This window comes from Branchiostoma floridae, chromosome 1 (assembly GCF_000003815.2).
Source record: "Branchiostoma floridae strain S238N-H82 chromosome 1, Bfl_VNyyK, whole genome shotgun sequence".
Classification (NCBI taxonomy): Eukaryota; Metazoa; Chordata; class Leptocardii; order Amphioxiformes; family Branchiostomatidae; genus Branchiostoma; species Branchiostoma floridae.
The window spans coordinates 31,757,114-31,784,228 of record NC_049979.1 but is presented as its reverse complement, the minus strand read 5'-3'; the positions used below and the strand labels follow the sequence as shown (position 1 = coordinate 31,784,228).

General features: G+C 37.8%; 1 protein-coding gene across 1 annotated transcript; it reads right to left on the bottom strand.

The window, feature by feature from the left end:
• Positions 1-321: 321 nt before the first annotated feature.
• Positions 322-20,507, bottom strand: LOC118429932 (carbohydrate sulfotransferase 10-like). The gene is made up of 7 exons (XM_035840577.1): positions 20,433-20,507; positions 14,377-14,516; positions 13,196-13,290; positions 8,945-9,201; positions 5,750-5,861; positions 1,269-1,421; positions 322-624 (listed from the first exon to the last, which is right to left on the bottom strand). Exons 1-7 carry the CDS (start codon positions 20,435-20,437, stop codon positions 370-372), a joined length of 1,017 nt encoding a protein of 338 aa, XP_035696470.1. The 5' UTR covers positions 20,438-20,507; the 3' UTR covers positions 322-369.
• Positions 20,508-27,115: the final 6,608 nt, after the last annotated feature.

Below are 27,115 nucleotides of genomic sequence, written 5' to 3'. Positions count from 1 at the left end.
ATGAAAACTTTCATGTTGGTAGGGATAACCGTCCTAAAACGGAAAGTGCCTTTTGGGTCACATTATGAACCAAAAATTTTGTTAAAAAACTTAAATAATGTTCTGTTGGTAACAGGTTTCCATGGCAGCACCAAATGCAACATTTCTAAAGATACCATTAAATTTTGTTAATCAAATGTAAGAAATAATTAAAAATATAGAATCAAATACCGTTCAGACATTAAGCGACGTAAAGTATGAGAGACTCAAATACCCCCTCCATCTTAATAGTGTATTCCTTAATCTAATTGTACAAATATATGGTATAAATAAAGCGAGTGTTTCAGAAGCCAAAAAAAAAAAAAATAATAGCAAAAATAATTCTCATTTTTAACGACCCAACATTCGTCTAATATCATCATTAAAGTCATATCCAAACATCTCATAATCCACCCTAAACTTCTCTTTTATCCGCCACAAGTCTTCTATAGGTATTTGTTTATAAAAGTCCCAAAACAAGGTATCGCCTTTCCTCTGTCGAACTTCAGGGAGTTGGTCTTCTCTCCCGACGATTCCAGCATTTTTAAAGAACAGTGGGTAGTCTTCTGCTAATGTTTCCGTGTGTATGATAAAGTCATAGTTAATCTGAAAATCAAGCAAACGTTATTCAATATATTGTCTTCTAAAACTAAATACGCAAATTACTTTTCTCGTTACAGTTGGTCTTAATGCTATGAATCATTGTGTTGAAGAGCACAAAGTTACTTTTTCATAATGCTACTGCCGCTTTGTGATCTTTCTATGTGGTCGGTACATTTTGACGCAAGCACTGGGCAAAATGAATATATATAAGAAACGAACATGATTTTTTTTTGCATTACAACACATATCAGTGGATACAGGTGGATTTAACTGACATTGTTGAAATATAAAACGAATTAATATGGATCCGAAATTGGATCTAACTACCATGGTATACTAAAGGATATCACCAATTTTTTTAGCTTCTTATGGACCATGGATCTAAATATATGGATTTTCCACAAATGATAATTTTTTAAGGAAAATCGGATTATATTTAAGGTTATAGAATGTATGAGAATACTAAAACAGTGCATTTCGTTATCCATGCTTGTAAAAAGTGACAGAAACGTGGACATTTCAGTACATTTTTGTTTAATTTCTACATCGATGGTAAAATCGTAGCCGACATTTCGATTATTTATACATGAAGTGTTTTTTTAAAACAGAAATTATCGTATAAAAAACTTGTTCACTTTAGTACGTACATGACAAGGAGCACATAGGTCGGAGATCAACTGCCAGTGCGGATCTTGCCAGTCTGTTCTGTTTGTACCAACAGCTTTGATAAAAGCAGGGAATGGAACTATTGGATATGACTTATTGTCGCTGCCTTCAGGTAGTGTGCTCGAAAGTCCAATCTAAAGAAAGAAATGATTGGAAAAACATGATACAATAACGAAATTTATTTATTTACATATCACTATCATGAGGAACTCTGTCTATTCCTAAACAATTATAATCAACTACCTTCTTTAATGGTTGCGACTAGTGTAGATTGAATTGATCAAAGAACTTGAGTTCAGCTACCTCATACCTCCTTGACATACTATTAGATTTAATGGAATGCATTCAATTAAATGCATAGGTTATATAGGGAAATGTTTTAACTTACGTTTACGCAGGCTACAATAGAGCTAAGTTGCCTGGGTTTGACATGTATTGTTTAAATCCACAAACATAAAAACATATTGGTGATATGCCAATTAGTTTCTCATTTGCATGTTAAGTACGTGTATAACCTGTTACAAATTACATTTATTGACGTCCAGTTGCAAAGGGACTATATAATTTGCTCATTAAGGACAAAATTAATTTGATAATATCCATATCAATGTTTACATTTTCAAAGCTACAAACATGCACAAAGTAGTAAAAATCCGTTTTTTTGTGAGTTATCCAGTTTGAAATATTCTGACAAAAATATCCATGTAGTTCTTTATCCTGTTTAAGTCCATATTACTAGTATGCAAGGGATATATCAAAACACTGCTATGGCCAAATATACTAAATAACTATGCAAATATACTCTTATAAATGTACTTGCATGGGTTTTATTTCAATTTGTATATCTTAACTCCCTTATTATTAGAACTCAAAACTAAAATATATTATATTATTTTGTTGAGTTAACCTCCTTAGAAACTTTTGACAAAACTCCTCTGCCATTCTAAAATCAGCCGATTGACCCTAAAAAATCTCACTTTTTCCAAATCACAAGAGCTATATAACAACCCGCTAGGTGGCCGAATATCTAATAATTTTCGTTGTTTGTCACACCCCACGGTATAGCCGTTCTTGAGTTTTATACAGGCAGACAGGCAGACAGGCACATAAACGATCACAAACACACACACAAACAAACAGAGAGAGACAGAGAGAGAGAGAGAGAGAGAGAGAGAGAGGGGAAGAAAGAGAAAGACAGAAGCGAGTAAAGCAAGACTTTGGGGACCTCATACCCCTATGGAATATTCTTATTTTCAAATGACGTTCACATTTGCAGAATTTAGTTTAACCCTATCTAGACCGTGCTTTTTTGGTATACCTGGGACGCGGGGGGGGGGGCTCTTTTGACCCACCCCCCTTCGGAATTTCAAAACGGCTTGGGTTACGATCACGAAATTTGGTGGGAATAATTTATTTAATTTAATAATTTTATATTTTCTGTAATCGTTGTGTCGAAATGACGTAATATGACGTAATAATGACGCCCTAATGTCATATTTTGGGCTGAAATCGTCTAAATATGAAATTTCAGCTATACTTACAGGTATTAAACACAATGATGACTATAAAGGTTACATTATTGGTGTCTAAGTCTGCCAAGTCTTTTGTTGACAATGACGACGACACTGACGCCTATATGACGTCATAAAATGACGTAATTTGTCCGCCACCTTGAATCGAGAAGCTTGAATTTTCTAAAATACAATTATTTCCACATATAAAACCAAAACCCAATAAAACTGGACAAGAAATGTTCAAGTAATTCTGTTCTGTAAGAAAATAAAAGATTTTGCCGGTACTTGAGTAAAAATAACATGTATTTATCATTGAAAATGTCATTGTCCACCATGTTAGATTTTGACCCATGACGTCATCAAATTAGCATAAATTATAAATATTTAATTAGAAATGTAACTTAAAATTACACAGAATGTTAATGATATAGATAAAAAAGTTTGGTCTTGCAATAAAACCTTGAAATCCCATAATTCAAACTGAAATTAGTAAATTTGGTAAAATATGCCTGTCAGAAACCCTATGCCATGGCCACAGGAAAAATTACAAACTAAATACGTCGTTCGGCAGTTATAGGACGTCAAAGTTGGCGCAGGCACTTTTAGTTATGTACAACTTTAACTTACAAACACAGGTCGCAATGTTGACCATCCGATCATTCTACGTGTATACGAAGAATCATGACACTTCCACATGCATTACATAATTTCCTGACTGGGTTGCATAATTAATATCTGTTAACCTTCCAATTCTGACAAACGATATACCTTACACGTATGTGACCATGGGCGATAGGCCCTCGAGTTTTTGTCGAAATCTCTGCTTTTTTTTTACGTATACACTCAACACACACTATATACAGTACTACCGTACTGTGTACTCAGTCCATTGAATCAAATAATAAACAAGCATGCTGAGCTTGAAAGACGCACTGTGTACGCCGAGCTCCGTTTGCTGCGTCGTTCTAGATCACGGGGATAGTTCGCGCAAAGGCCGACGGGAGTAGAACAGTTTCGCAGTTGGCTCGAACGCGTTCGCGAAGCCCTACTCAAACCGATGAACCGCCAAGGGGCTAACTTCTCTAACTACATAAAGATGACTGGGTAGGAAATACTATCCGGAAAGAGCGTTACCAATAGGGGTGGCAGCAGGAAAAGTGATTTAGAACCGCGGTTCTAATGTGGATCTGGGACTTCTCGGCTATTACGTGAGAATAGTTTTCGGCATGGCTAGTTTGACAAAAGGCAATAGGCCATCGAGTATTTGTTGAAATCAGTATTACATGTACTTTGTCGTACTAAAATAAGACTCTATGAACTCAAAAAGTGTGTACTCGTTCCACAGAGATTCACGAAAATCAATCATACACTGACTACCAAACACACAGTGTACTCGGTCCACTGAAATATTCCCGAGAATCATACACTAACACACTCTGTGTCTTGTTCACTGAAAGAATTCCGAGAATCATAACACTAACATAGACCGTGCAATCAGTCCACTGAAAGAATCCTGAGAATCATACACACACGGTGTACTTGCATTGGTTCACTGAAACTTTCGCGGGAACTTTTCTGAGTCTCGCGTCTGATAGGCTAGCAATGATGTAATCGTCTTGTGCAGCAGCGACCATACCGACCAGATATGGTACTACTGGTAACGCTGTTCGCCGGAAATCGGACTTTACAAAATGCTGCATATTTTCTTTATTATTGGGTGTTGTGTCCCAAGTAATCTCACATGGCTAGTAAGTAACATGTAGATAATAAGTAGTATCAACGTGTTTTATTTCATTGCGGCATTTCGCCGAAAACAATGGCTTTTGAAACGGCGTTTCCTACCTATTCATTATTGTTCTTAACACCAAAGCGTTCGGAAGTCGGTGTTCGGCAAACTTCGGGTGATTTCGGCAAGCGTTCGTATGTGTGATTCTTTGGAATGGACAGCGTGTATGTGTAACCGCTAAGTGTACGATTCGGGAATCTTTCCGTGGACCGAGTACACAGTGTGTGTAAGTGTACGATTCTCGAGAATCTTTCCGTGGACCGACTACCCAGTATGTGTAAGTGTACGATTTTGGGGAATCTTTCCGTGGACCGAGTACCCAGTGTGTGTAAGTGTAGAATTCTCGGGAATCTTTCCGTGGACCTAGTACACTAGCCTCTACCAGGCTCCGTGGTTTGGTGGTAGTAGAGTCAACAGTACGCTAGGGGAGTCAGCCGGCCGAGTAGGACCATTATCCAAACCACAAAACACCGTGTGTGTAATAAGTGTACGATTCTCGGGAAGCTTTCCGTGGAGTCAGATTTTTATTACAGCAAACTAAATACTGATTTCAACAAAAACTCGATGGCCTACCGCCTATAATGTGACTTCTATAATGTGAACACTGTAAATATAATATGCAAATTCAAACTAAATGTTTTCACTTCATTATGTACAACTCTGACAAAGATAATATATAGCATGAAAATATATCATTCCTATGTTCCGTTATCCTCCTTGAAAGATTTTGGCAAAATTCCCCCTGCAGAACCGGGACATGCTGCTAGAGGGCCCAAACATACATAACTTCTTCCGTACATTGTATGATATCTGCCACTAAAAAATCAAGACCGTAGCTTGCCAATGTCAAACGAAAAAAAAAACAATAGGTCTGCTGCAGTACCAAGGTTAAACACCAATGAGCCTAAAATCAACATTGACTTTCGTCATCCCAACATTACAAACACGCAAATGTACACATGCAGGCACACTGACGGACACACAGAAAACAATACCTCTACATCCATAGAGGTAAATTTAACATTCATCAATATTTTACGGATGTAATGACCTCAACCACAAAGAGGAGCACTATAATATGTACGAAAATGATATACATTTTCTATCCATGTCAAAAGTCATTTATACTGGTCATTTATTCTATGAGATTCATTAACCTTACCTTTGTCTTTAAGGTGTTTGAGGAAAGTGTTTCCAACATGGAGTGGTATTGTTTTCGATATCCAAATCGTGACGGTGCGTAGTAAAATTTGTCCTCCCATGCTGACGCCAGTCTGCAGGAGACATGGAGGTTACTTTTAGATAGACGTCATAAAGTTGACTAACGAATGAGCATGCTGAGGATGTATGGATGGTATACTGTGTCCTATATGCATTTTACAATCCTGCGGAATGTCCACTTGTTCCGACACTTAAGAAGTGTAATAAATCTAAATGAGTCTTGGGGCGGGACTCCTTGGTATGGAAAAGAGCACGCTAGGTCCAATGCTAAGCTACTTTTCTCGTTGCTCTACTAATAGGCCACGCCCATTGGCCGGTTTGACGTGCCCATACGGCATAATACTGAAAACTGTAGAAGTATTTCCTAAGATTACGATCGATTAGTTTGTGCTACAAATGAACAAAAGTACGTGCAAGCTAAAATAAAGAATGTCGGCCTTTAAACGTTGTAAAACTAAAAAAAAAGTGTCAGTGCAATACGGCTCTCAAAATCCCTGTATTCACGAGACGTGATGAAGCCACTTTCGTTCGCTGAACTCTGAAGCCCACCGACATTTCAATTTCTCATTTACGTTTTAATCGAACATTGATACAATTATCTGATGAGTTCAAACTTTATATCATTATATTCTAGTGTTTTTGTATGTCTGTTGTATACATTTAAAAGTTTATTATTGTTTTCTGATCCTTTTTCTCCCATGATTCCTGAACGCGCGGTAAAAAAAGGAGTGAAAAAAAACAAGTTGGCGGGGCGGATTTTGCTCTGTCGAGTGGAGTAGTTTCTGTTTCATTTTATCGGTAGGATCGAAAGATTTCGGTCAATATATGAAATGTGAACTTTTCAGAGTTTTCTCGCTGCAAAAAGAGCTGTTTTGAAGATGTAATAAGGCGTTGTTGGCATAGATGACAGAGCCTTATAAGCGGCCCTTTGCCTTTGCGGGAATTTTTATGCAAATCTTCCCTTTGTGCCTGTGCTGTGAGCGGCATTTTTAACTGTGAATCAAATTCGAAATCGTTTGATGTGTGCGTTGCCCGTAAGTTACAAGCAACGAACTTTGATCAAAGCTGCTTTTTACCTGCTACCTTTAGACGAACGACGTTATCTCACTATCACTCCGTAATTAATTGTGTATTAACCCTATCTAGAGCGGGCTTTTTTGGTATACCTGGGACGGGGGTGGGGGGCTCTTTTGACCCCCCCCCCTTCGTAATTTCATAACGGCTTGGGTTACGATCACCAAATTTAGAGGGAATGATGTACTGTAAATTTTTATATTTTCTGTAATTTTTGTATCAATTTAACGTAATATGACGTAATTATGACGTCATATTGTCATATTTTGGGCTAAATTGTCTAAATATGAAATTTCATCTATACTTACAGGTATTAAACAAAACTATAGCTATAAAGGTTACATTAATGGGGTCGAAATTTGCAATGTCTTTTGTTCCCAATGAGGACGACACCGACGAATTTATGACGTCAGAAAATGACGTCATTTGTCCGCCATCTTGGATCGACAAGCTTGAATTTTTCTAAAATACGATTATTTCCACATATAACCCCAAAACCCAATAAAATTGGACTAAGAAGATTCAAGAAATTCCGTTCTGTAAGAAAAAAAATTTTGACGGTATTTGAGTAAAGAAAACATGTATTTATCATTGCAAAATGTAATTGTCAGACATTTTCCAATTTTGACCCATGACGTCATCACATTAGCATAAATAATGAATATTTTATTAGAAATGTAACTTACAATTACACAGTATGTAAATGATATCGAAAAAATTACAAACTATTTTATTTTGCAGAATTGTTGCTAGCAAAATTTTAGGAAAAGTCACCAAGTTTCGTAGTCCTAGCATACTTTGTTCGGCTGTCATACAACGTCAAAGTTGACGCAGGCACTTTTAGCCCCCCCCCCCCGTCTAGATAGGAATAAACGCAACTATATTCTGGGCATCGGCTACATGAATCATACTTTTTTTCCCTACAAAATTGTGTGTATCGTATATGCTTGTGAATTTTCCTTCTTTATTCTGTCTTCGCTGTTTTGCTACGATAGGCCATGGTCAGTTATCGTAATGAGACTGTTAACCCTATCTAGACCGGGTTTTACTGAGATTCTTAGGGTCGGGATGCTTTAGTTTGGTATCGTTATGGCGTAATATTACATTATTATGACGGCCTAATGTCAGATTTTTGGCTAAAAACGTCTAAATATTGAATTTTGGCTATAATCAAAGGTATTAAACAAACGATGACTATAAAGGGTATCTTATCGGTATCTAAGTCCGCCAAGTCTTATGTTGTCAATGACGACGACACTGACGCCTATATAACGTCAGAAAATGACGTCATTTATCCGCCACCTTAAATCGACAAGTTTGAATTTTATAAAATACGCTTATAGAAACATATGGGCACCAAACCCAATGGAAGTAGATAAGAAAAGTTTGAGTAATTGTGTTTTGCAAAATAATAAAAGATTTTGACGGAATTTGAGTAAAAATTAAATTAGCATAAATTATAAGTATTCAATTGTGAATGTAATCTAAAATCACACAGGAAGGTAATGATATATATATATATATATATATATATACAAGTGTGTAGTCTAGCTATGGGACCGGTGAGGTGAGGTGAGTCTAGCAAAAAACGTGAATCTCATTATATGAACTGATATTAGTCAATTTGGTGAAATATGCCTGTCCCATTGCCATTGCAGAAACCCGTTGCAATGGCAACAGTAAAATTTGAGATAAGGCACCAAGTTTTGTGGTCCTATCTTACGTCGTTCGGCAGTTATACGACGTCAAAGATTGTACAGGGACTCTTCCTCAACCCCCAACCCCGTCTAGATAGGGTAAATAAACACACTTTTGTCTAAAATCCTAGGTGCCCATGCACATATGCAGGCATAATCGGGCCTCCATATGTCCCACACACTAATACTTGTGATTCTCTAGGCCATATGCAGGTCCGTCAACACCAAGTGAGCGGGCGGCACATACCCGATAAAGTCCACATATTTTAGATATCTGCTCTTGAGAGATTATTAGATTGTAGTAAGTAGTAACAAAAGCAACACAGATCAAGTTTCTACAACGACATTAGAGTACATGTACATACCTTTCGAGAGGATTGCGAACGATGATCAGCTTGGTGTATGTCTCCAAGCGAATCCGAACTTCATCATCAGAATAGGTATTGAGCCGTTTAAAAGGTAAGTCATCGAGTAAAGCCCTCATATCATGGGTATTTCTTCTTTCACCGTGCTCAAGGTTATGCAACATGGTTAATGTAGTTGTGCTTCCAGTTTTGAAGACCTGGCAGTATAGAAGCTTATATCTTTCACTAACAATAAAACGTCTTCGAGATGGTAATTTCTGTAAAGGAAAAGAGCAGTGACTTTCAAGTAAATTGATGTTATCAGACAAGCTAGATTACTATAGAGTGTTATTTAGAAAATCTAAAATTTATAGACTCTACTGTAACATTTGAAAAAAAAGAAAGGATCGGAAACTTTTTTTTTGGTTTTTGATTAAAAGTAATACCATGTAAAATTGACATACTTATACTGCACTGATCTTGTAGCAGTTTGAAAGCAAATATGAACAACTATTCTGTGGTAATAACTGCATGAAATGACCTAAAATCCTGTTGAATACGTACAGGTAATAAAACATATTTGGTGAAAATACAGGCAAATGCAGCCGAATACGACAACGGATTCGTAAAGAATCCGAACATCGAAAACGGTTACGGAAACTAAAAACGACGAGTATCCGAAGATACGGATTTGTGACAAAGATGGCACAGTATATTTTCTGCATTTTTTTGTGATTCCGTAACAGATCTGAACATCGGATTCCGCTATTCGGCACCTCAAATCTAATCAAATCTAATCCATATGCTAAGCCATATTCTGTCTGTATTGTTGTATTTTTTTGTGGATCCGACAGGGAATCCGTAACATATCCGAACATCGGAAACCTCGAATCGGACAAAATCCCCAAACAAGGATTTTCGACAGATCGGACAAAATAAAAAAAACAAGGATTTTCGACAGATACGGAGCAGTATTCTGTTTTTTTTGTGTGTATCCATAATTTCTTTCATCTGTCACAAAAACTTTGATTCAAAAGTTATAAATACGTATTATTTTACATAGAATTCACCGAAACAAATGCATCATTAATATCACCACCATAAGGCGCTATCTAATGCTGTATAGTGCAACTGGACTAAAATACAATTTCGTACACATTCTAGTAAGTAAAGTTAAGTCTTTGACTTAGTCAAATTTAGGTCTAACAATAAATGCAATATCTGTCAACACATTTTTAAACACAGACTGATAGAAAAATAGAAATATTTAATGGTTCGGCAAAACTCTGAACATTCATGGCACACAGTACTAGTAACTTAAGCCAAAGTGTCCTTTGCCGTGGAACTGCATATGTCTTATCTTCCTCCTCCATGCAACGATTTGCATTGAGTCCCAATTCTTCTGAATCCCTGTTTCCAATATCCTCAGAAGTTGTGCTGCATTTGTAATGGAGGCATCTCCTATGTTGCTTGTAAACAAAAAATCACGCAGATTAGAAGACAAAACACATCAAATAATCACACTTGTCAAATATGAATTTGGGCATCCCTTAAATTGAAGATATATGACTTCCATTTAGAACTTGAACATGATATTGATCAAACAGATATAACGTTATTTGAATATTCTAGCTCACCATATTTATAAACTGTAAGCTACACCTTTCAGGTTCAATGAATACCTGAATTTTTCTATTTCATTTTTAGACAAGATTATCAATTAAATACCACCCAGCTGTTTGTTTTTTCTTTCGTATCTTAACGAAAGACAGGGCTTTTTTCGGTCATTCCCGGAAGGGGTGGGGATGGTTGTTGGTTGGTTTGTGGGTGTGGCTTTAGAGGCCTTTTACTGCTAAGTCCTATAACTGTTTAACGACGAGTTGTGTGGTCAACAGTTTTTTTGAACGTGATAAAGCATAATATCTAATATATAATATAATATCTAAGCAAATGACGTTTGACGCTACTATGACATTATATAACATAATTATGACGTCATCAACTTGATTATTAAAATCATGACTGACCCATAAAAAGGATATTCTCATAAAGCTTAAAGTTATGCTACAAAAATGTACTTACCAAAGGACGGTCCTGTTTAATGTTGAATCAAATTCCCTGCCAGTTGCACAATGAGGGATTGGCAGGGGGACCACGAATATTACATCGACGAAAAAGCAACGTCACTATTCCGCGCCTTCAAGTTTACACCATTTTCTCTACGATTCTACGCCACTCCAAATAACTATTGTAGACTCCGGTGATGCCATGTACAGCACAGAAAGGCAATGAAACGCTTTTTATATCTGTGCCGCACCTCGGAATAACAGTCTCTGTCGCCCATTTAGCACACTTTGTCTTGTGGGTACTGCACGAATGCGGGTTTCTTATTCGTCAGTTACGCCCCCTTGTAGCCAATGTCATTTCTACAATCTGCAAATCCGCGAAATTCCGATTGTCGAATTTTGTACGGATCCGAAAAAAATGTCTACTGGAGCGGTGTTTTGTGGGTAGTTCGTAAACCCATGAAATCCGGGTTTCGTTTTTTCTAAGGATTCTGTGGAAGCAGGAATCCGCTGAATTCTGGCTGTCGAATTTGCTGCGATTCCTGATTGCGCTTATTAAAAGTTGTAAATAACTATTAGTAGTGCGGTGCACTGCCGATAGTTATATTTAAGGTGAAACTTCCAATCAAAATCATGAATTTACCCAGATATACCGCCACATCTGTCAGGATTCTAGGAAACTCGTTTTCGAGGATCACATATTTGTCCGCATTCGCTCGGAAACGTTCTGTAATCAACATGTCGCACAATTTCGGATTCGTCGTATTCATTAGGATTCCTGGACATTGTGTGCAATAAATAACCTAATGGCAAGGAACATAATGCGTCTGATATTTTGTACTTATAGCGTATGCATTCTTGTTTGACAACATCTTGGAATGAGTTGGAAACCTTTTTTTTTAATGTTTTAACTGTAAAAAGTTATTCCAAAAGTTTTCTCACCACAATAACATCATATTATGGTAGCAATACCACTTACTTCATGGAATGTAATATTTTTAAAATGTCAAAATACAATAAATGGTTCTAAGTTGATGTTGTCACGATTTGTGTTCAGTTGAAGCTCTTCTGAGATGAAATAGAGAATTACGAATATTACTTAAGGTTTGTGGAGAATAGATTCAGAAAAAAAAAAAAAAATTTAACCCTCAAACCACAGTATGGGGTCAAAACTGACCCCAGGCGTATATCAATGTGTGCCATTATGTCATTTCTGGTCGAAAACAAATTTCCTTTCAGGAGTTTGTTTGTATATATGTCCTATAACTTCTTATACGTTTTTATCGAGATCGGCTCATTGTTGATTAAGTTATTCTAGAAAGATTATGTATGGTCCAGTGGGGTCAAAACTGACCCCAGCATTTTTTTAAACAAACTTTTGCGACCCACACCTAAAATACTTATTGTAGGATCACGGAATTTTCAGATAATGATGTACATGTAAGCAAAAATTAATGTAGCAATTTTTGTGCCATTATCATATCATATGACGACATTATGACGTCATCTAGGTAATATCGGCCGCCATCTTGGATTTTGACTGATGACGTCATCAAATTAGCATAAATTACGAATATTGAGTCCTGAAATTTATGTTGAATTTTATAAGATGTGATAAAGAATTGTTATTCACCAAGAAAACCTTAAAACTTAAATGTTTAGTACAAAATTAGAAACTTTCGTAATAAATATGTGTCAGAATTCCGTTACCATGGCAACATAAAAAATGATGAACATACTTTGTTCATTGAAAATATTTGATATCAACATTTTCTAAACAAATACCAAGTTTGGTGGCCCTAGCGTAAGCCATTCAGGCGCTATATGGCATTGAAGCTGGTACGGGCATAAAAAAACCTCCTTCCAGGTCTCAATAGCATTGGTGCAAAATGTGGTCCTCATGATCTTTTGCATAAATTATGATAGTGAGATAGAAGTATTGTCACCTAATCATGTGAGACTGTCCCACATAGATTAATGAAACTATACATATATATAAATCACAAAAAAGAGTCACACAAAAAAACGTATTTGTACAAAAGATTTTGGGTCAGTTTTGACCCCATACGGTAATCTACGTCACGAAAAAGCTACGGTGGTTTGAGGGTTAAACATGCCCGTCCCACAAATGAAGAAAATCGGCCCTGGCAAATTGGAACCACAATTCCTATTAACATGTCATATTGCTTTTAACTTGCAAACATACCGTGTTTTTTGTGCCTTTCTTCCTGCAGTAACTCTTCAAGACTTCCATTCTTTCAGCCTGTATTTTTTCAGTGGTGCTTCCATTTCTTAAAAAAACTATGTAAAAAAACAGTAGAAGACAGGCAATCAATACTGTATCATAAAATACATCACTAAGCATTAAAAAAAGAAACCAACCGTTACCTGCTCTAGTGGTAGAAGTCAATAACCCCCCCCCCCCCAGCACTAGTTACAATTAGAAGGGTCTTAATGGGAATTTAAGCAATTGAACAATTGGACGTCTTTGTGTCCACACTATATCTAATTTATGACGAATACATTTACAATGAAGAAAGTGTCCATACGTTTAGGAAATGCATAGGTAGGGTTTACATGGGTAAAGTACGGTCGGCATTAACAAATAGAACTTATGTAAATTACCACAGCTTAATTAACACTGCATAAAAAGTTGAGTATACGGGGTAGAAACTCATGGGCATGCATCCAGAAACTCGAAATGGTCGGACATTCAGCGTACGTATCGAACCGGACATTATGCCTGTAAGGGCAACTGGCACACCCGAGGATTCACGGAAACGAACCACTTTGTGTCCGGTACGTGTCTATGACCCGCGCTTGACCGCGCATTTAGCCGTAATACTTATCTATATGACCGGGCACCCGAGACGTGTGCCGCGCCGCACGGATGCTCTTTGCATAAATCACCGGGTAATTATCACCTAATTATCTACCTCGACTAGAGCGCGTTCATTACACCCTTTGTCATTAAAAACATTGTTTTACCACCCCTGCCCCCACCCAAGGAAACTTATACAAGCTACATGGAAAAAAGAGGGGGTTAATCCTCCTAGATTAACCCCCTCTCATTTCCATGTAGCTTGTATAAGTTTCCTTTATTCTTTCGAAATGTGAATTAACTATTTTTTGTTGTTTTATTTTTAACTTTTTGGACTGCACCTGTGCCAATCAGTTTGTCAATAGCCCTGTTAAAAAAGACATGGTGGTCCTGACGTAAGCTGACCAGGCGTAATATGACACGGAAGTTTGTGCGGGATGAAATACCTCGACCTGAGATTAAACTAAAATTAGTAGATACTAAAATTTCTCACAGTAAATAACAATACTTCAGACATCCATCTGGGTATAATTCGCCTGAAATGGCGTAGATTACAGTAAACAAACCTTTACTTCGTAAACCTTGGTGGGAAGATGTAGTTGTCTTGTAAATATGTTTATCTAAGCCTATATACACCAGTATCAACAGACCAGCCACGATAAGAAGTAGTCGCGGAAAGGTCAGCAATTTCTTCATCTGTAATTGTCTGGAAAAAAGGAAATATTCTTTTAATATAATATTTAAAAAAAACAATGAGGGTTTTTTTGCCCTGTGCTTTCTATAGCATCTTGCTGTATTTTATAGCAACCTGCGGCGGGATCTGGGATTTTCTGGCATTCCCCTTCTAGCTCCTGTAATTCCTTAAACGACTTATGACCGCTGCATTTTAAGAATGAATGTTGGAACAATAGTAAAATTGTATCCCCAGAATACCTCAAGCTATACTACGAAAGCGTAACAGCAAGTACATAGAACAGAATGATATTTTACTATTGCCAATAGCAACATCATTGGTGTGAAAATATTATAAATGTGACCATTCTTATCTAAAATACCGTGCTGTATACATAGGTCTAGACTCGTCTTGGGATATATACCAAATAGCCAACGTATTTCACCCTACAGCCACCATATGTAGTCAAAACTGATAAGTAAGGTATGTCTTTTTACTGTGTATATCAGGACTGCTTGCTGTCTGGATTCATTTCCCCCTTGATTGTTTCCAAAAGATACAAGCTCCTAGGCGAATATGCCTTACGAGGGTTCAAACGAATGTGCCTTATTTCAGTCATTTAAGTAGCCTCTACCAGACTACGTGGATCGGTGGTCTAATTGTAGAAATTGGACAAATAGAGTCAATAGCACGTTAGGGGAGTCAGCCGGCCGAGTAGAACAAGCATCCTCACCACGAAGCCTGTGAGGGGTCGGCATCGTCTTTGAAGTCGACTAATCGCTATCTAATAGGTGTGAAGTGGCTAAATAACCCTTTATTGCTTTCCGACTCGTCCGTGACGGTCCAAGCCGGAGCGACGAGCCTGTCACATGTGGCCTCTGACAAAATATAAGACTCGGCAGTTTACAGGCTTAATATATATTAAAGTCCTAGAAATACATGAAATGCTGAATACTAGTGAATAGTAATAACAAATACGCGGGCGGTGCATATGTTTCTGAATGGGCGCTGGACGATTTATGACCTAAATTATCTCGAGCTCTGAGTTACTTCCTTTGTGAAAATAATTGGGGGATTAATTTTATATCTTCTCATGATGCCGACCCCTCACAGGCTTCGTGGTGAGGATAATGGTTCTACTCGGTCGGCTGACTCCCCTAACGTACTATAGACTCTATTTGTCCAATTTCTACAATTAGACCACGTAGCGTGGTAGAGGCTATCATTTAAGGACATTGTTATAGCTTTCATAGCAACAACAATGACGTTAGAATAACCCAAAAAATCACGTCTAATTTGCGTCATGCATTCTGTCTTGGATTTGGCATCATGAATTAAAAAGGTTACGAAAGATACAAGGTTTGTTGAAGTTCGTTGAAGGTTTTAAAGGCACAATAACCTGGTATTGGCCTAGATATCATTAAAAAAACATACTTTTAAATATTTATCATGAAAATAATATTTATGATAATTTCAATTTGAAAAGATGTAACTAGAAAAACATTTTTAGCTAGAAACCTATAAAAATTGCTGAAACTTGAATATGATAGAAGTAACACATCGGTGTTAGGTGGATTAACATGAAAAACAACTAAATTTGGCTGATTTAGCATAAGCTGCTAATGCGTTATCTGACACAAAAACACATTGTTAGAATAGGGTAAAATCCATATGTTAAGCAAGAAGCCTCGTATTTAGTGAAGCTGAAAACAAATTTTGGAATAGAGTAACCTGTATTTTATATACTTTAGGAGATTTTCAAACAACAGTCTGAGGTCAGAGGTCACCGATGTGCCAGGTAGCCATAAATTTTCTTCCTAACACCATCTTCTCTATCCACTGTAATCTCACAGTATACAGGCATAAACTTTCCTAAATTCACATATAGTGTTTAACTACATATTAAGCTTCCTGTTTTTGTTGACATTTCTGTGATTTTTGAAACTGTTAACAGTACTATATCAGATCAGTTCCTCACTGTTCTCTGAAGTGGGCACGGCACCCCGTAGATCTCAGGCCTCCGAATCTTATCACTCCGTTTGTTTGTTAGCGAGAACTAGGTAGTATGTAAGGATTATTTTTAACCAATTTTGTGTATTATACGGATAGAAAAATTGTATGTATTTTGGAGCGTTTATTGTAGCCAAGTTGTTATGAAATTTTAAGCGGCAGCAAACAGTTTTAATGGTCATGCCATATTGATATGTAAATTTCTCAACTGTCTAATTAAATCTATAGCTGCATGAATTACCAGGAGATAGGCAGTAAATTCCTTTAGGGGTATATTGATACATGTCTTTAGATTCTGCTGTTTAATTGATATGTAAATTCTCAGTGTAGTGATGTGGCCAATGGATTTGTAAGTCATAGCAGGCTGCACATTAACCTAGCTAGGAGTTCGGTCCTAGACCTACCAATTGTAATCTCACAATCTACTGGTACCTGCAATATGTTTCCACATGTGATACTATATTTTACTACATTCATCATGTTTACCATAGCAACTACGAATGTTAGAAGCTTGAATCCTTTTACTGAGACTGGTCACCAGAAAATCACAGAACTTGAAAGCCATCTCCGAACCAACAACATTTCTGTGATGGGTTTCACTGAAACTTGGTTTAATGAAAACATTCTTTCAAATGACATCAGCATCCCTGGATATAACATAGTGCATAGAAAGGACAGACTGGGTAGGACTGGTGGAGGGGTCGCCCTCCTCGTTAGTGACACACTCACAAGTAGACGAAGATCAGACTTGGAATCCTGCGACAACACTTGGGAGGACTTATGGATTGAGATTCGCGTGGCTGGACAGAAAATCCTAGTGTCATGCGTATACAGACCACCCTCTGCACCAGACTCTTTTTACGATCAGCTGGAAAACAGCCTCTCCAAAGCTGCTTCCGAGAAAGGATTGAAGTCATTACTGGGGACTTCAACTGCCACCACACCGAGTGGGGGGACTCGTCCACGGACAACCACGCACTACAGCTGGCGGACATCATCGAAAGATACGGTCTGCACCAGTCCCAACACCAGCCAACCCGCTCCACTCTGACGCGGCAAAGTACCCTGGACTTGATCATACTGTCTGACCCATCCAGAATCAATGAAATGTTTACTCTAGCACCTGTAGGAAATTCCGATCATGCTACTGTTATATGTAAGCTGGGCATTTCTGTTTCAACAAAGCACATCAAGAAGCATGTATGGTACTACAATCGTGCAGACTTTGATAGGTTTAGGGCTGAACTAGGTCAACTGGAATAATTGTATGTGTGGTCCTACAATTGACGAGAAATGGAATAGCTGGAAGGTTAAGTTCTTAAACATTGCCAAAAACATTGTCCCAAACAAAACAAAAAAGGTGGTAACTGCACGAAAGCCTTGGATTACGACCGAACTACTGGAGGCAATCAGTCAAAAAACGGAACTCTACAACACCTTCAAGTGCTCCCCAACACCATAGAACTGGAGAAACTACACTCAAACCAAGAACCGCCTAACGAAAGACCTACGCCGAGCGGAGGTTAAGTACTACTCTACTGTTAGTGACAGACTGAAAACTGCTGAAGGCGCCCGAGCCTTCTGGTCTGTACTCAAACAAGCAACAGGGAAGAGTAAATCCGCCATTCCTGCACTCTCCGTAAATGGCATCATCCTGGACAAAGACAAAGGTAAGGCAGAAACCCTTAATGGCGTCTTTGTCAGAGTCACTAAGGAAGCTACGCATCCAAACTTTACAAGCGGGCTCCCTAAGTTCACTGACAAAGTACTCTCTACAATTCACGTCTCAGAGGAAGAAGTCCTGGGTGTGCTGCAAGGATTACATCCTAACAAGGCTTCAGGCCCCGATGGAATACCCAGCCGACTCCTTAAGGAGGGAGCACCAGCCATCAGCGCCTCCCTTTGTCAGCTTTTCAACTTGTCACTCGCTACAGGACAAATATCAAAAGACTGGAAGCAGTCAAACGTGTCGGCAATATACAAAAAGGGTGACCGGACTGATCCGTCAAACTACAGACCGATCGCACTTTTGCCTACCGTGGCCAAAGTGTTGGAGAGAGTCGTCCACAACCGCCTGTACACTTACCTTACTGTCAGCAATCTGTTAAACGTCAACCAGTCTGGTTTCAAAAAGGGGGATGGGACAGTCTTACAACTCCTGCGATTGGTTGACGACTGGGCCAAGTCCATTGGTGACTCGAATGTCTCCTGTACGGCCGCCGTCTTTCTGGACGTCCGTAGAGCGTTCGATACTGTGTGGCACGATGGATTAACCTACAAGCTATCGCGTTACGGAGTTAGTGGACCACTCATCGGCTGGTTTAATCACTACCTCACAGGCCGCCAGCAGCGTGTGGTCATTAATGGTGCTACGTCGTCATGGCGGTACACGTACGCGGGCGTCCCACAGGGCAGTATCCTCGGCCCGCTGTTATTCTTAGTCTACATAAACGACATCAAGGACTTACCTTGAACATCGGACATTAACAGTTTTGCTGATGATACGTCTCTGTCAAACTCGGGACCGACGGCCGAGCAGGTAGCCAGCACCACAAACTCCGACTTACAGCTTGTTTCTGACTGGTTTGATGTCTGGGGTCTAGAACTGCATCCAGGGAAGTGCAAGGTTATTTGCATCAAGTCTGCACGAAGCAGAGTAGTACTTCCTCCTATATACATCTCAGGCCAGCTCATCGAACAGGTCCCCTTCTACTCGCATCTTGGTGTCACCTTACACCAGGCTTTGGGCTGGAATGAGCACGCACAGAATACTTCCAGTAAGGCCAGAAAGGTACTTGGATACCTCTGGAGGTTGCGAGGCAAGTTGTCCAAGGAAGCACTGGAACTGGCTTACCTTCCCCTTGTGCGACCTAGGCTGGAATATGCCTCCATCAGTCCATCCTCTTCACCAACCTGAGTGTAGCCGCCTCCAAAGTACTAGAGCGCGTACAGTACCATGCAGGCCGCCTAGTTACAGGTGCAGCGCCAAGGACACCCTACTCGGACGCGCTTCAAGAGCTCGGATGGGACAGGCTCTCAACTAGGCGAGACTACCACCGTCTAGTCATCATGTACAAACTTGTCACTGGCACTGTACCACCTCACCTCCAACCACTCATCCCTCAAACAAGACAAACCCAAACCCAGCTTCGTCTGCGAAACTCTTCACACCTCCATATCCCTCGCTGCAGAACTACAACATACAACAACAGTTTCATTCCATACACCTCCAGACTGTGGAACAACCTACCAAACCACATCACCGACTACACCACTTTCCCACAGTTCAAAGCTCGTTGCAGAAGCCACCTTCTGTCAGGATTTTAATATTAAACTCGTTGTATGATAGCATACTGACCTTCCACCTACCCCAATCTTTTAAGTAAGCTATTGTTATATCGTATAGTTGCATGACACCTTTTAATTATTGATTATTTTATTGTATTATATTGTAAGAATTCTTTGTATGTTCGTCCGCATTTTTGTAGGTTCTGCCGCTACAAGCCCAAAGCTGCCTAGGCAGACCCTTGTAATGACTTGTCTCATCGTCAATAAAGAAAGAAACAAACAAATATGTAATAAACCCGAAATATTTATGTACGCAGTAAATAGTTCTTTAAGTCAGAAAAATGAATATGAAAAAGTCCCAAAATGCAGTCACCCATGAAAACAATATATTCAGGTAATTATGATAGTACTACAAGTTAAGAAATATAAGCTCGATTTTTTTTCCGAGTATTTTCCTCGGATACCTTTTAGATCAAATTGATACATTGTGTCAATTTATGTAGAAGTACTTTGCAGTATAACCCACATCGTTAAAAATCAGGGGAAAGAAATTTAGATATTGCTTGTGCTGTTAAGCGCGGTTTCAACGTGTGTCAAATAGTAATGTTATTGTGAAAATATCTACAATTTACCTAATATTCTAGCACTTACCTCATGTAGTACAATATGGAAATAAACGTTGAATCTCTTTGTTCCAGGCTGGGGTAAAATGCGTCATGAGGTACAGTTCACCAGCCCAAGCCCTTTACTATCCAAACATGCGCATATACAATACTTAAAAACCGGTCTAACGTGTTTCCTTTATCACATGGTAAAGACAACCTTTCATTATTTGATTTTTTGTGAATAATAAAAGCCACAGCTTTTGTTAAATGTTTGACATTATTTTAGAGGAGAACTTTGTGCAATCTCGAAATTGTCTCTTAAGTTATGAACGTTTAAATCTGCACGGAGATTCAATATACTTAAAATGGAACCAAGTGATTTTTTAAGTGCAGGCATTTGTTACGACTCGTTTGGTGCCATCGACGAGCAGGGTTTCTGGCGACTTCAACATTTCTCCTCATATTATTGTGGCGATCTCATTATGTCCCTAACGTTACTAATCAATGGAGTACATCGTATTTTATAAGGTGATTTAGCTTAGAGAGTAGATTTTGACAGGTATGTAATGGAAAGACAAGCGGGTGTGTGTGAGTGTATGTGTGTCTGTCTATCTGTCTAATATGTAAAAAACGTTCAGTTTGGTACTTGTGTATTAGCAATGTGTAACGGAAGCTTGGTATAATTATGTTTGGGTCATTTAACGACTTTCCTTGAAATTGCAGCATGTTATAATATCTCGTGGATTAAGCAAGCTAAGGTAATGATGTTAAGCGTTTGGTAGCTCTTGTGCTCGGGAAGAAGCAACGTATGTCTGGGCCCTCGGATGCTAGGCTTGGAATTATATGGACATCGTAAAAAGTTTCAAGACGGATATGCATGCAAAGATGTTCATAATGAAACAGTACACCTGGGGTCTGCACGGACCCCAGCGCTATGCATTCTGTAATATTTTTTTTTAATTATTTTTTACTGAAGTATTAGGTAATTGTCATCAACAAAGTTGTCCCTCGACAAAAAAATATTGTATTTAATCCATTTCTTACATTTTTGTAACTGATTTTCTTTTGAGGCCCTCCACTTTTAAGTCCTTTAACTCTAACACGACGTGCCGAAGGGCCACCAAATTTTTTGGACATGATGTCGACATAATATGTGTCAAGTATTGGACTTTTGACGTTACGCTGACGTAAGATGACGTAATTATGCTGTCACCAATTTGATTATGTTGGCCGGACCCATACAAAAGGGTATTCCCAGAAAACATCAAGTTATGCTACAAAAATGTAACAAGTGCAGATAACAGAATAATAATGTTTGTTACGACTTGCGTTGCCAAAAGCAACATAAATGATGTCAAAATGACGTCATAAAGTGACGTCATGCACATCTAAGATACGACTTAGGCTCTGCCATATTATATCTACCACCTTGAATTTTTAAAAAAATCCTTATTTTGCAACAAATAATCACAACGGGCAATGGAAATAGACTAAATTCAATCAATTAGATGGTTTTTGATGGAAAAATACCAGGTAGTTACAAATTTTAATGGATAATTAGCTTGTTATTCTTGATCTGGCTATACGGTCCACCATCTTGGATTTTGGGCTGATGACGTCATCAAATAAGCATAATTTAAGCATATATAATTATGAAAGATATTGTGTATGATATAAAATTTTATTTATCTAACAAAATAGCAGTAATATAGCAAATAAATGTGGAAAATGCATTGTTACAACCAAAAATAGTGATTTGGGGCAAAACTGCCTGTCAACAAACGGTTGCCTCTAGCGTAAGCTGATCTGGCGTTATAGGAAATCAAAGTTAGCGCAGGCCTCAAAAGCCCCCGGTCTTAGTAGGGTTAAGATCATGTTTGCCATTTTGATTCAGACTTTGTAATTTCATTCATACAAGGGGACATTTTTTTCTAATTTTGAATAGAGTTGATTTATACAAAAGCCAATACTTTGAGTGAAGGTGTTTTTCGGAAGGTCTCTTCCCTATTTCCCATGGTGTGCCCTGGAAGAGTACATTTTTTTTTCAAATTCATGTTAAAAGACCAAACTTGTACTATAAAATCGCCCAATAATTTCAACTAACGTAAACTACTAGCCCTCAGTCTGGTCTTAATCACCATGGTGTTAAAATCGATGGAGGCAGGCTAATATAGACTTAGTTTAACAAGTATTGGAATTACTCTTTAAACCAGTTTTGTTTTGCCGGCGGCCGTAGGGCCAGTTATCTTCTATATTGTCATCCATATTATCTTTTTTCAACAAAATGCTCAAATGAATTTTTTTAGTCTGTTTTCATTATCTTTTGCGATTATTTATTGCACTACATGTATTTTTTCTGCTGTCATTGTCTTTTGCGATTATTTATTGCAATACATGTATTTTTTTTATTCAAGGTAAGATGGCGGAGCCCAACTGGTATCTTAAATATACATGGTATCATTTTATGATGTAATTTATGACGTTTTTGATGTTGCTATTAGCAACACAAGTCGTAACAAACATTTTCATGTTGTTATCTGCACCTACTCTTACATTTTAGCATACCTTGTAATTCTCTGGTAAAACCCACAATTCGAGGTTCAAACAAATAGTCGGTTAGAACTGTTGATAACATCATTGTGATGTTCTTATTATTTTCTATGATATTCAAACATATTATTTCTGTTAGTCTCTAAACAAATCCAACATAGATTCATCATTTGTGATCACATGTGATCACTTGTTCAAACATTGAAACAACATGATGAAACTGGGTCAGTGGGCTGGGAAGAGGGTAATTCACACATCCCTGCCAAGTACAAGAAATTCTGTCAGCCTCACAGCTCCTCATAAAAGATTCACCTTGTCTACTAACGAAAATCTAAAAATACAAGACCCAAACAAAAGACCCCGCTTAGCAGCTTGGTTTATGGGGGTAATTAAAGTTTTTTATGGAGGGAAAATAATGTAAGTGGGACCGGTGTTGTGGCCCCAGGTTCTTTGAATGCTGCACAAGGGACGTTTAAACTACAGGACTAAGAAAGCACACACAGGCCACAGTCATACCGTAAGACACGCACGGGAGCTGTTGGTCGGGACCTTCTCTCTGTTCTCTGGCTCAAGCCTTTGTCCAACTGTGTTCCGAACTTCCAACTCCTGGCTTCTATTATTTCAAAATCACAGACACCTATCCATACAGTTTTACAGTAGGGAAGTGGGTCTAACACTTCTACGTAACGTATCACCTACATGGTTTCCCTTTGATGTATTGATTGATCAAAGAATATGATTTGCATCCACAGTGATCACGATGATGCTAACTATTTTCTTGCTGCCAGTAAGGCGACAGTGCTTTTGAAGATTGCCAGACTTCACACTTCTATGATAATAAGCTGCATCCCAGAAACACAACAAAAGCATAATAAAACATATCAACATAACCAGGAAAACAACAATGTTACAATCTGCTTAAATCTGCCACACTTACAATGACACAAATTGTTGGAACTCATTGGAATGTGTTCCTACAATGACAAAAACATATAGATGTTTCTAAATTGTTCTAAATAAAAAGATATTTGAACAATTACTTTCTCACACATGTTTACAACATATTTTTCCTAGTGTTTGAACAAGTTAGAACTTAAGCGACTGAAATATTATTCTAATAAGAATAGTTTAAACTTCTTACAAATAATATTTCAAAACCCTCTCGGTGACTCGGAATCGACTCTAGCTTTGAGCCCCAAACTTCTATAATTTTGAAACTTAAAACATTCTAAACAGGATATCAAGAGAAATGAACGGCTGATCATTTTAAGCATGTCGTTAGCTTATGCAAAGATGCATACAATGATATACATGTTTACAAATTTGTATAATTAATGAAAAACGCATATTTTCCATTATAATTTATGTAATATTTTTAACAGAAAAGTTCGCTTCAAAAGATATGTTAATAAATGTTTGCCTTTTACCTGATATAATACAACAGCATTTAAAACATTTCTTTAATGGGTAATTATATCCTCAATGACATTTTGGTTTATCACAATTAACGCATATTCCCTCTTTTTATAGGCTTGCATCTGAGGGAGTAAAACTAGAAAACTACTATGTTCAACCAATATGTAGTCCTTCAAGATGTCAACTGATGACCGGCAGGTATCAGGTAGATATTTATACATCAGATGTTTGCATCGCACCTCGGCACTTTTTTTTTACATGTTAAAGGTGACTAGAATAAACAAATTAATTTTCGATTGAATGAGAATTCTTCTTAAACTAATTTTCATAATAATAAAGAAACCTTTATTGTTCACTTTTAACCTTCAAGCACCCGACCTTTTTTTTGCGACTTAAATGGCCGAGTGGGGTCCAAACGTACCCCAAAATGTTTTGTTTATCTGTTTTGTTTTGTAATCTCAGTACCATTTCTTATCGGCAATCATTGTATATACATGGCTTCGTCAATGTAAGAGGAAGATTTTAAGATGTTAAGATGTTGCTAACTCCAACTCATTATCATAATTTATGCAAAAGTTCAGAAGGACCACGTTTTGCACTAAAAGTATTCCAACCAAATGGGGGAATTTTGAGGCCCTCAGGAACATTTATGTCGCATAACTCATGAACGGCTAGAGCTAAAGCTACGAAACTTGATAATTTATCACAAAATATTGTTCGCAAAAATTTTTGGTCAATAAAATACGTTTATCATTTTGGGGGGTTGCCATGGCAACCATATTCTAACAAGTATATTTTGCAAAAATTTGACAATTTCAATTTAAACAAGGTTTTCTTGGTAAACTACACCCGTTTTCTGACAACAATTAAGTTGTATGAAATCCAATGTAATTTTCATGACTGAAATTTATAATTCATGCTAATTTCATGACGTCATTGTTCAAAATCTAAGATGGCCGCCCTGATTAGGTAAATGACGTCATAATTTCGCCACATTACATGTTAATGACACAGAAATTTTTGTTAGGATTTAGGTTTACATTCTTATTATCGTCTAAAAAGTATAGTAGCCATACTATAAGTGGTTAAGGAGTTAGCCTCCAAAGTTTGTTTTAAAAACTGCAAATTTTTTCTTGACCCCAGAGGGACTGAACACAAACATTCTTTATAATTTCCATATAATTGTACCAATCTTTGCGACAACATCCGCCCCCCCCCCGCCCAGCGATGGCCCAAAAAGCCCAGTCTGGATAGGGTTAAGAATATCAAAGTCAATGCTCCAAATGGTCGTTTAAAAATACCACTTATATATAAACCAGTTTCCACGGTGATGTCTTATTTTTGTTTACTTTCATAAAATTACTGAAAAAATACGTCTTCTTATGGCCACGTCAATCTATCCGATATCATGAGAAAACGTGCAATGACCACATATATAGTAGTTCTTTGTTTATATAGTAGTTCTTTGTTCTTTGTTTTTTGCTCGGAAGTCTTTTAGTGCCAAGATTAATTAATACATGAATGAGACCGTAAGACAGCACCAAAGGAACTGTTCTTGACCGTTCTTAAAGTTAGTAAAGCAGGCCTTCAATTATTTTCACGTATTATTTTGATCATAAAGTAAAAATAAAATTCAATAAAAAGTAGATCCCTTTACTTTCTTTCATTTTAAGCTCTATACAGCATCAAAATATCCATTAACAGTACAAAGTTCTCTTAGGAGCCCAGATGACGATGCAAATGAGGTTAGAAAATACTTTTTATTTTTTTTTTAGATTCCAGTGTCATAATGCCGACTTTTTTAGGAGCCCGAGTGTGATTGGTGCCTCGGCTCGAACAACCATCCCCTCCCCAGGCCAATGCCACGTCCAGGAGTCCCTTCCTTGCCGTCTAGGTCTTGTCCACTGCCTGTCGCCCAAAGGCGACCATGGCCGCCACGGCCGTGATGGTGCAGCACAAAACTTGACGAATGCCATTGTCAGAGTTACTCGAGCTGCTTTCATAGGATTCTACGTCTAAAGTCTGATTCTAATAAAACATGATTAAAATCATCCATAATGAGGTGTTGTTTAACCTGCAATAACATAAACTGCGGCGTTTATGTTATATACTGTAATTTGCCATAGAGAACAGACAAAGTTTTAGACGAGGCTTAATCCTCATGAAAATTATTTTCGTTCTTCTTATAATCTAAATACAATGTATAAAGTAAGTATTTATGAATAGTTGATGCATTATTTTAATGTGGGATTATTAACTTGATAGTATATTGATGCATTGTAACTAACTAATATCACCATACGGACGCTTAATTTAAACTTATCAAGTATAAAAACTTTCTGTACCGAACATAAACGGTAACACATGCCTAAACGGGAGGTTTAAAAGTTGGTGGGGTGTTTTGTTATCCACCTAAGCCCTGAAACATGCCTAGGAGAGGGCTAGTATAACACACCTGCAAAAAATATTGTCATTGATGGAAAATATATTTCTGGTATTTTGTCTTCTCGTTATGTTAGTTTTATTATTTCAGCGTGGTGATATATAAAAGACACATCCGTTTCCTTTTTTTCCAGATCCATTACGGGTTGCAACATAGTGTTATCACTAGTGACCGCCCTCGTGACTTGCCTTTAGATGAAGTCACCCTACCCATGAAATTGAAGGAAAATGGATACAACACCTACATTGTGGGCAAATGGCATCTTGGATTTTTCAGAAAGAGAATACATGCTCGACCGGATTTATAGTCGTGATTCACTA

Coding starts and splice junctions, on each gene's coding strand:
- LOC118429932 (XM_035840577.1), bottom strand. Junction 13,291..14,376: donor CCAAGGTTTACGAAGTAAAG/GTTTGTTTACTG, acceptor TTTTTTACATAG/TTTTTTTAAGAAATGGAAGC. Junction 5,862..8,944: donor GTTCGCAATCCTCTCGAAAG/GTATGTACATGT, acceptor TGTCTCCTGCAG/ACTGGCGTCAGCATGGGAGG.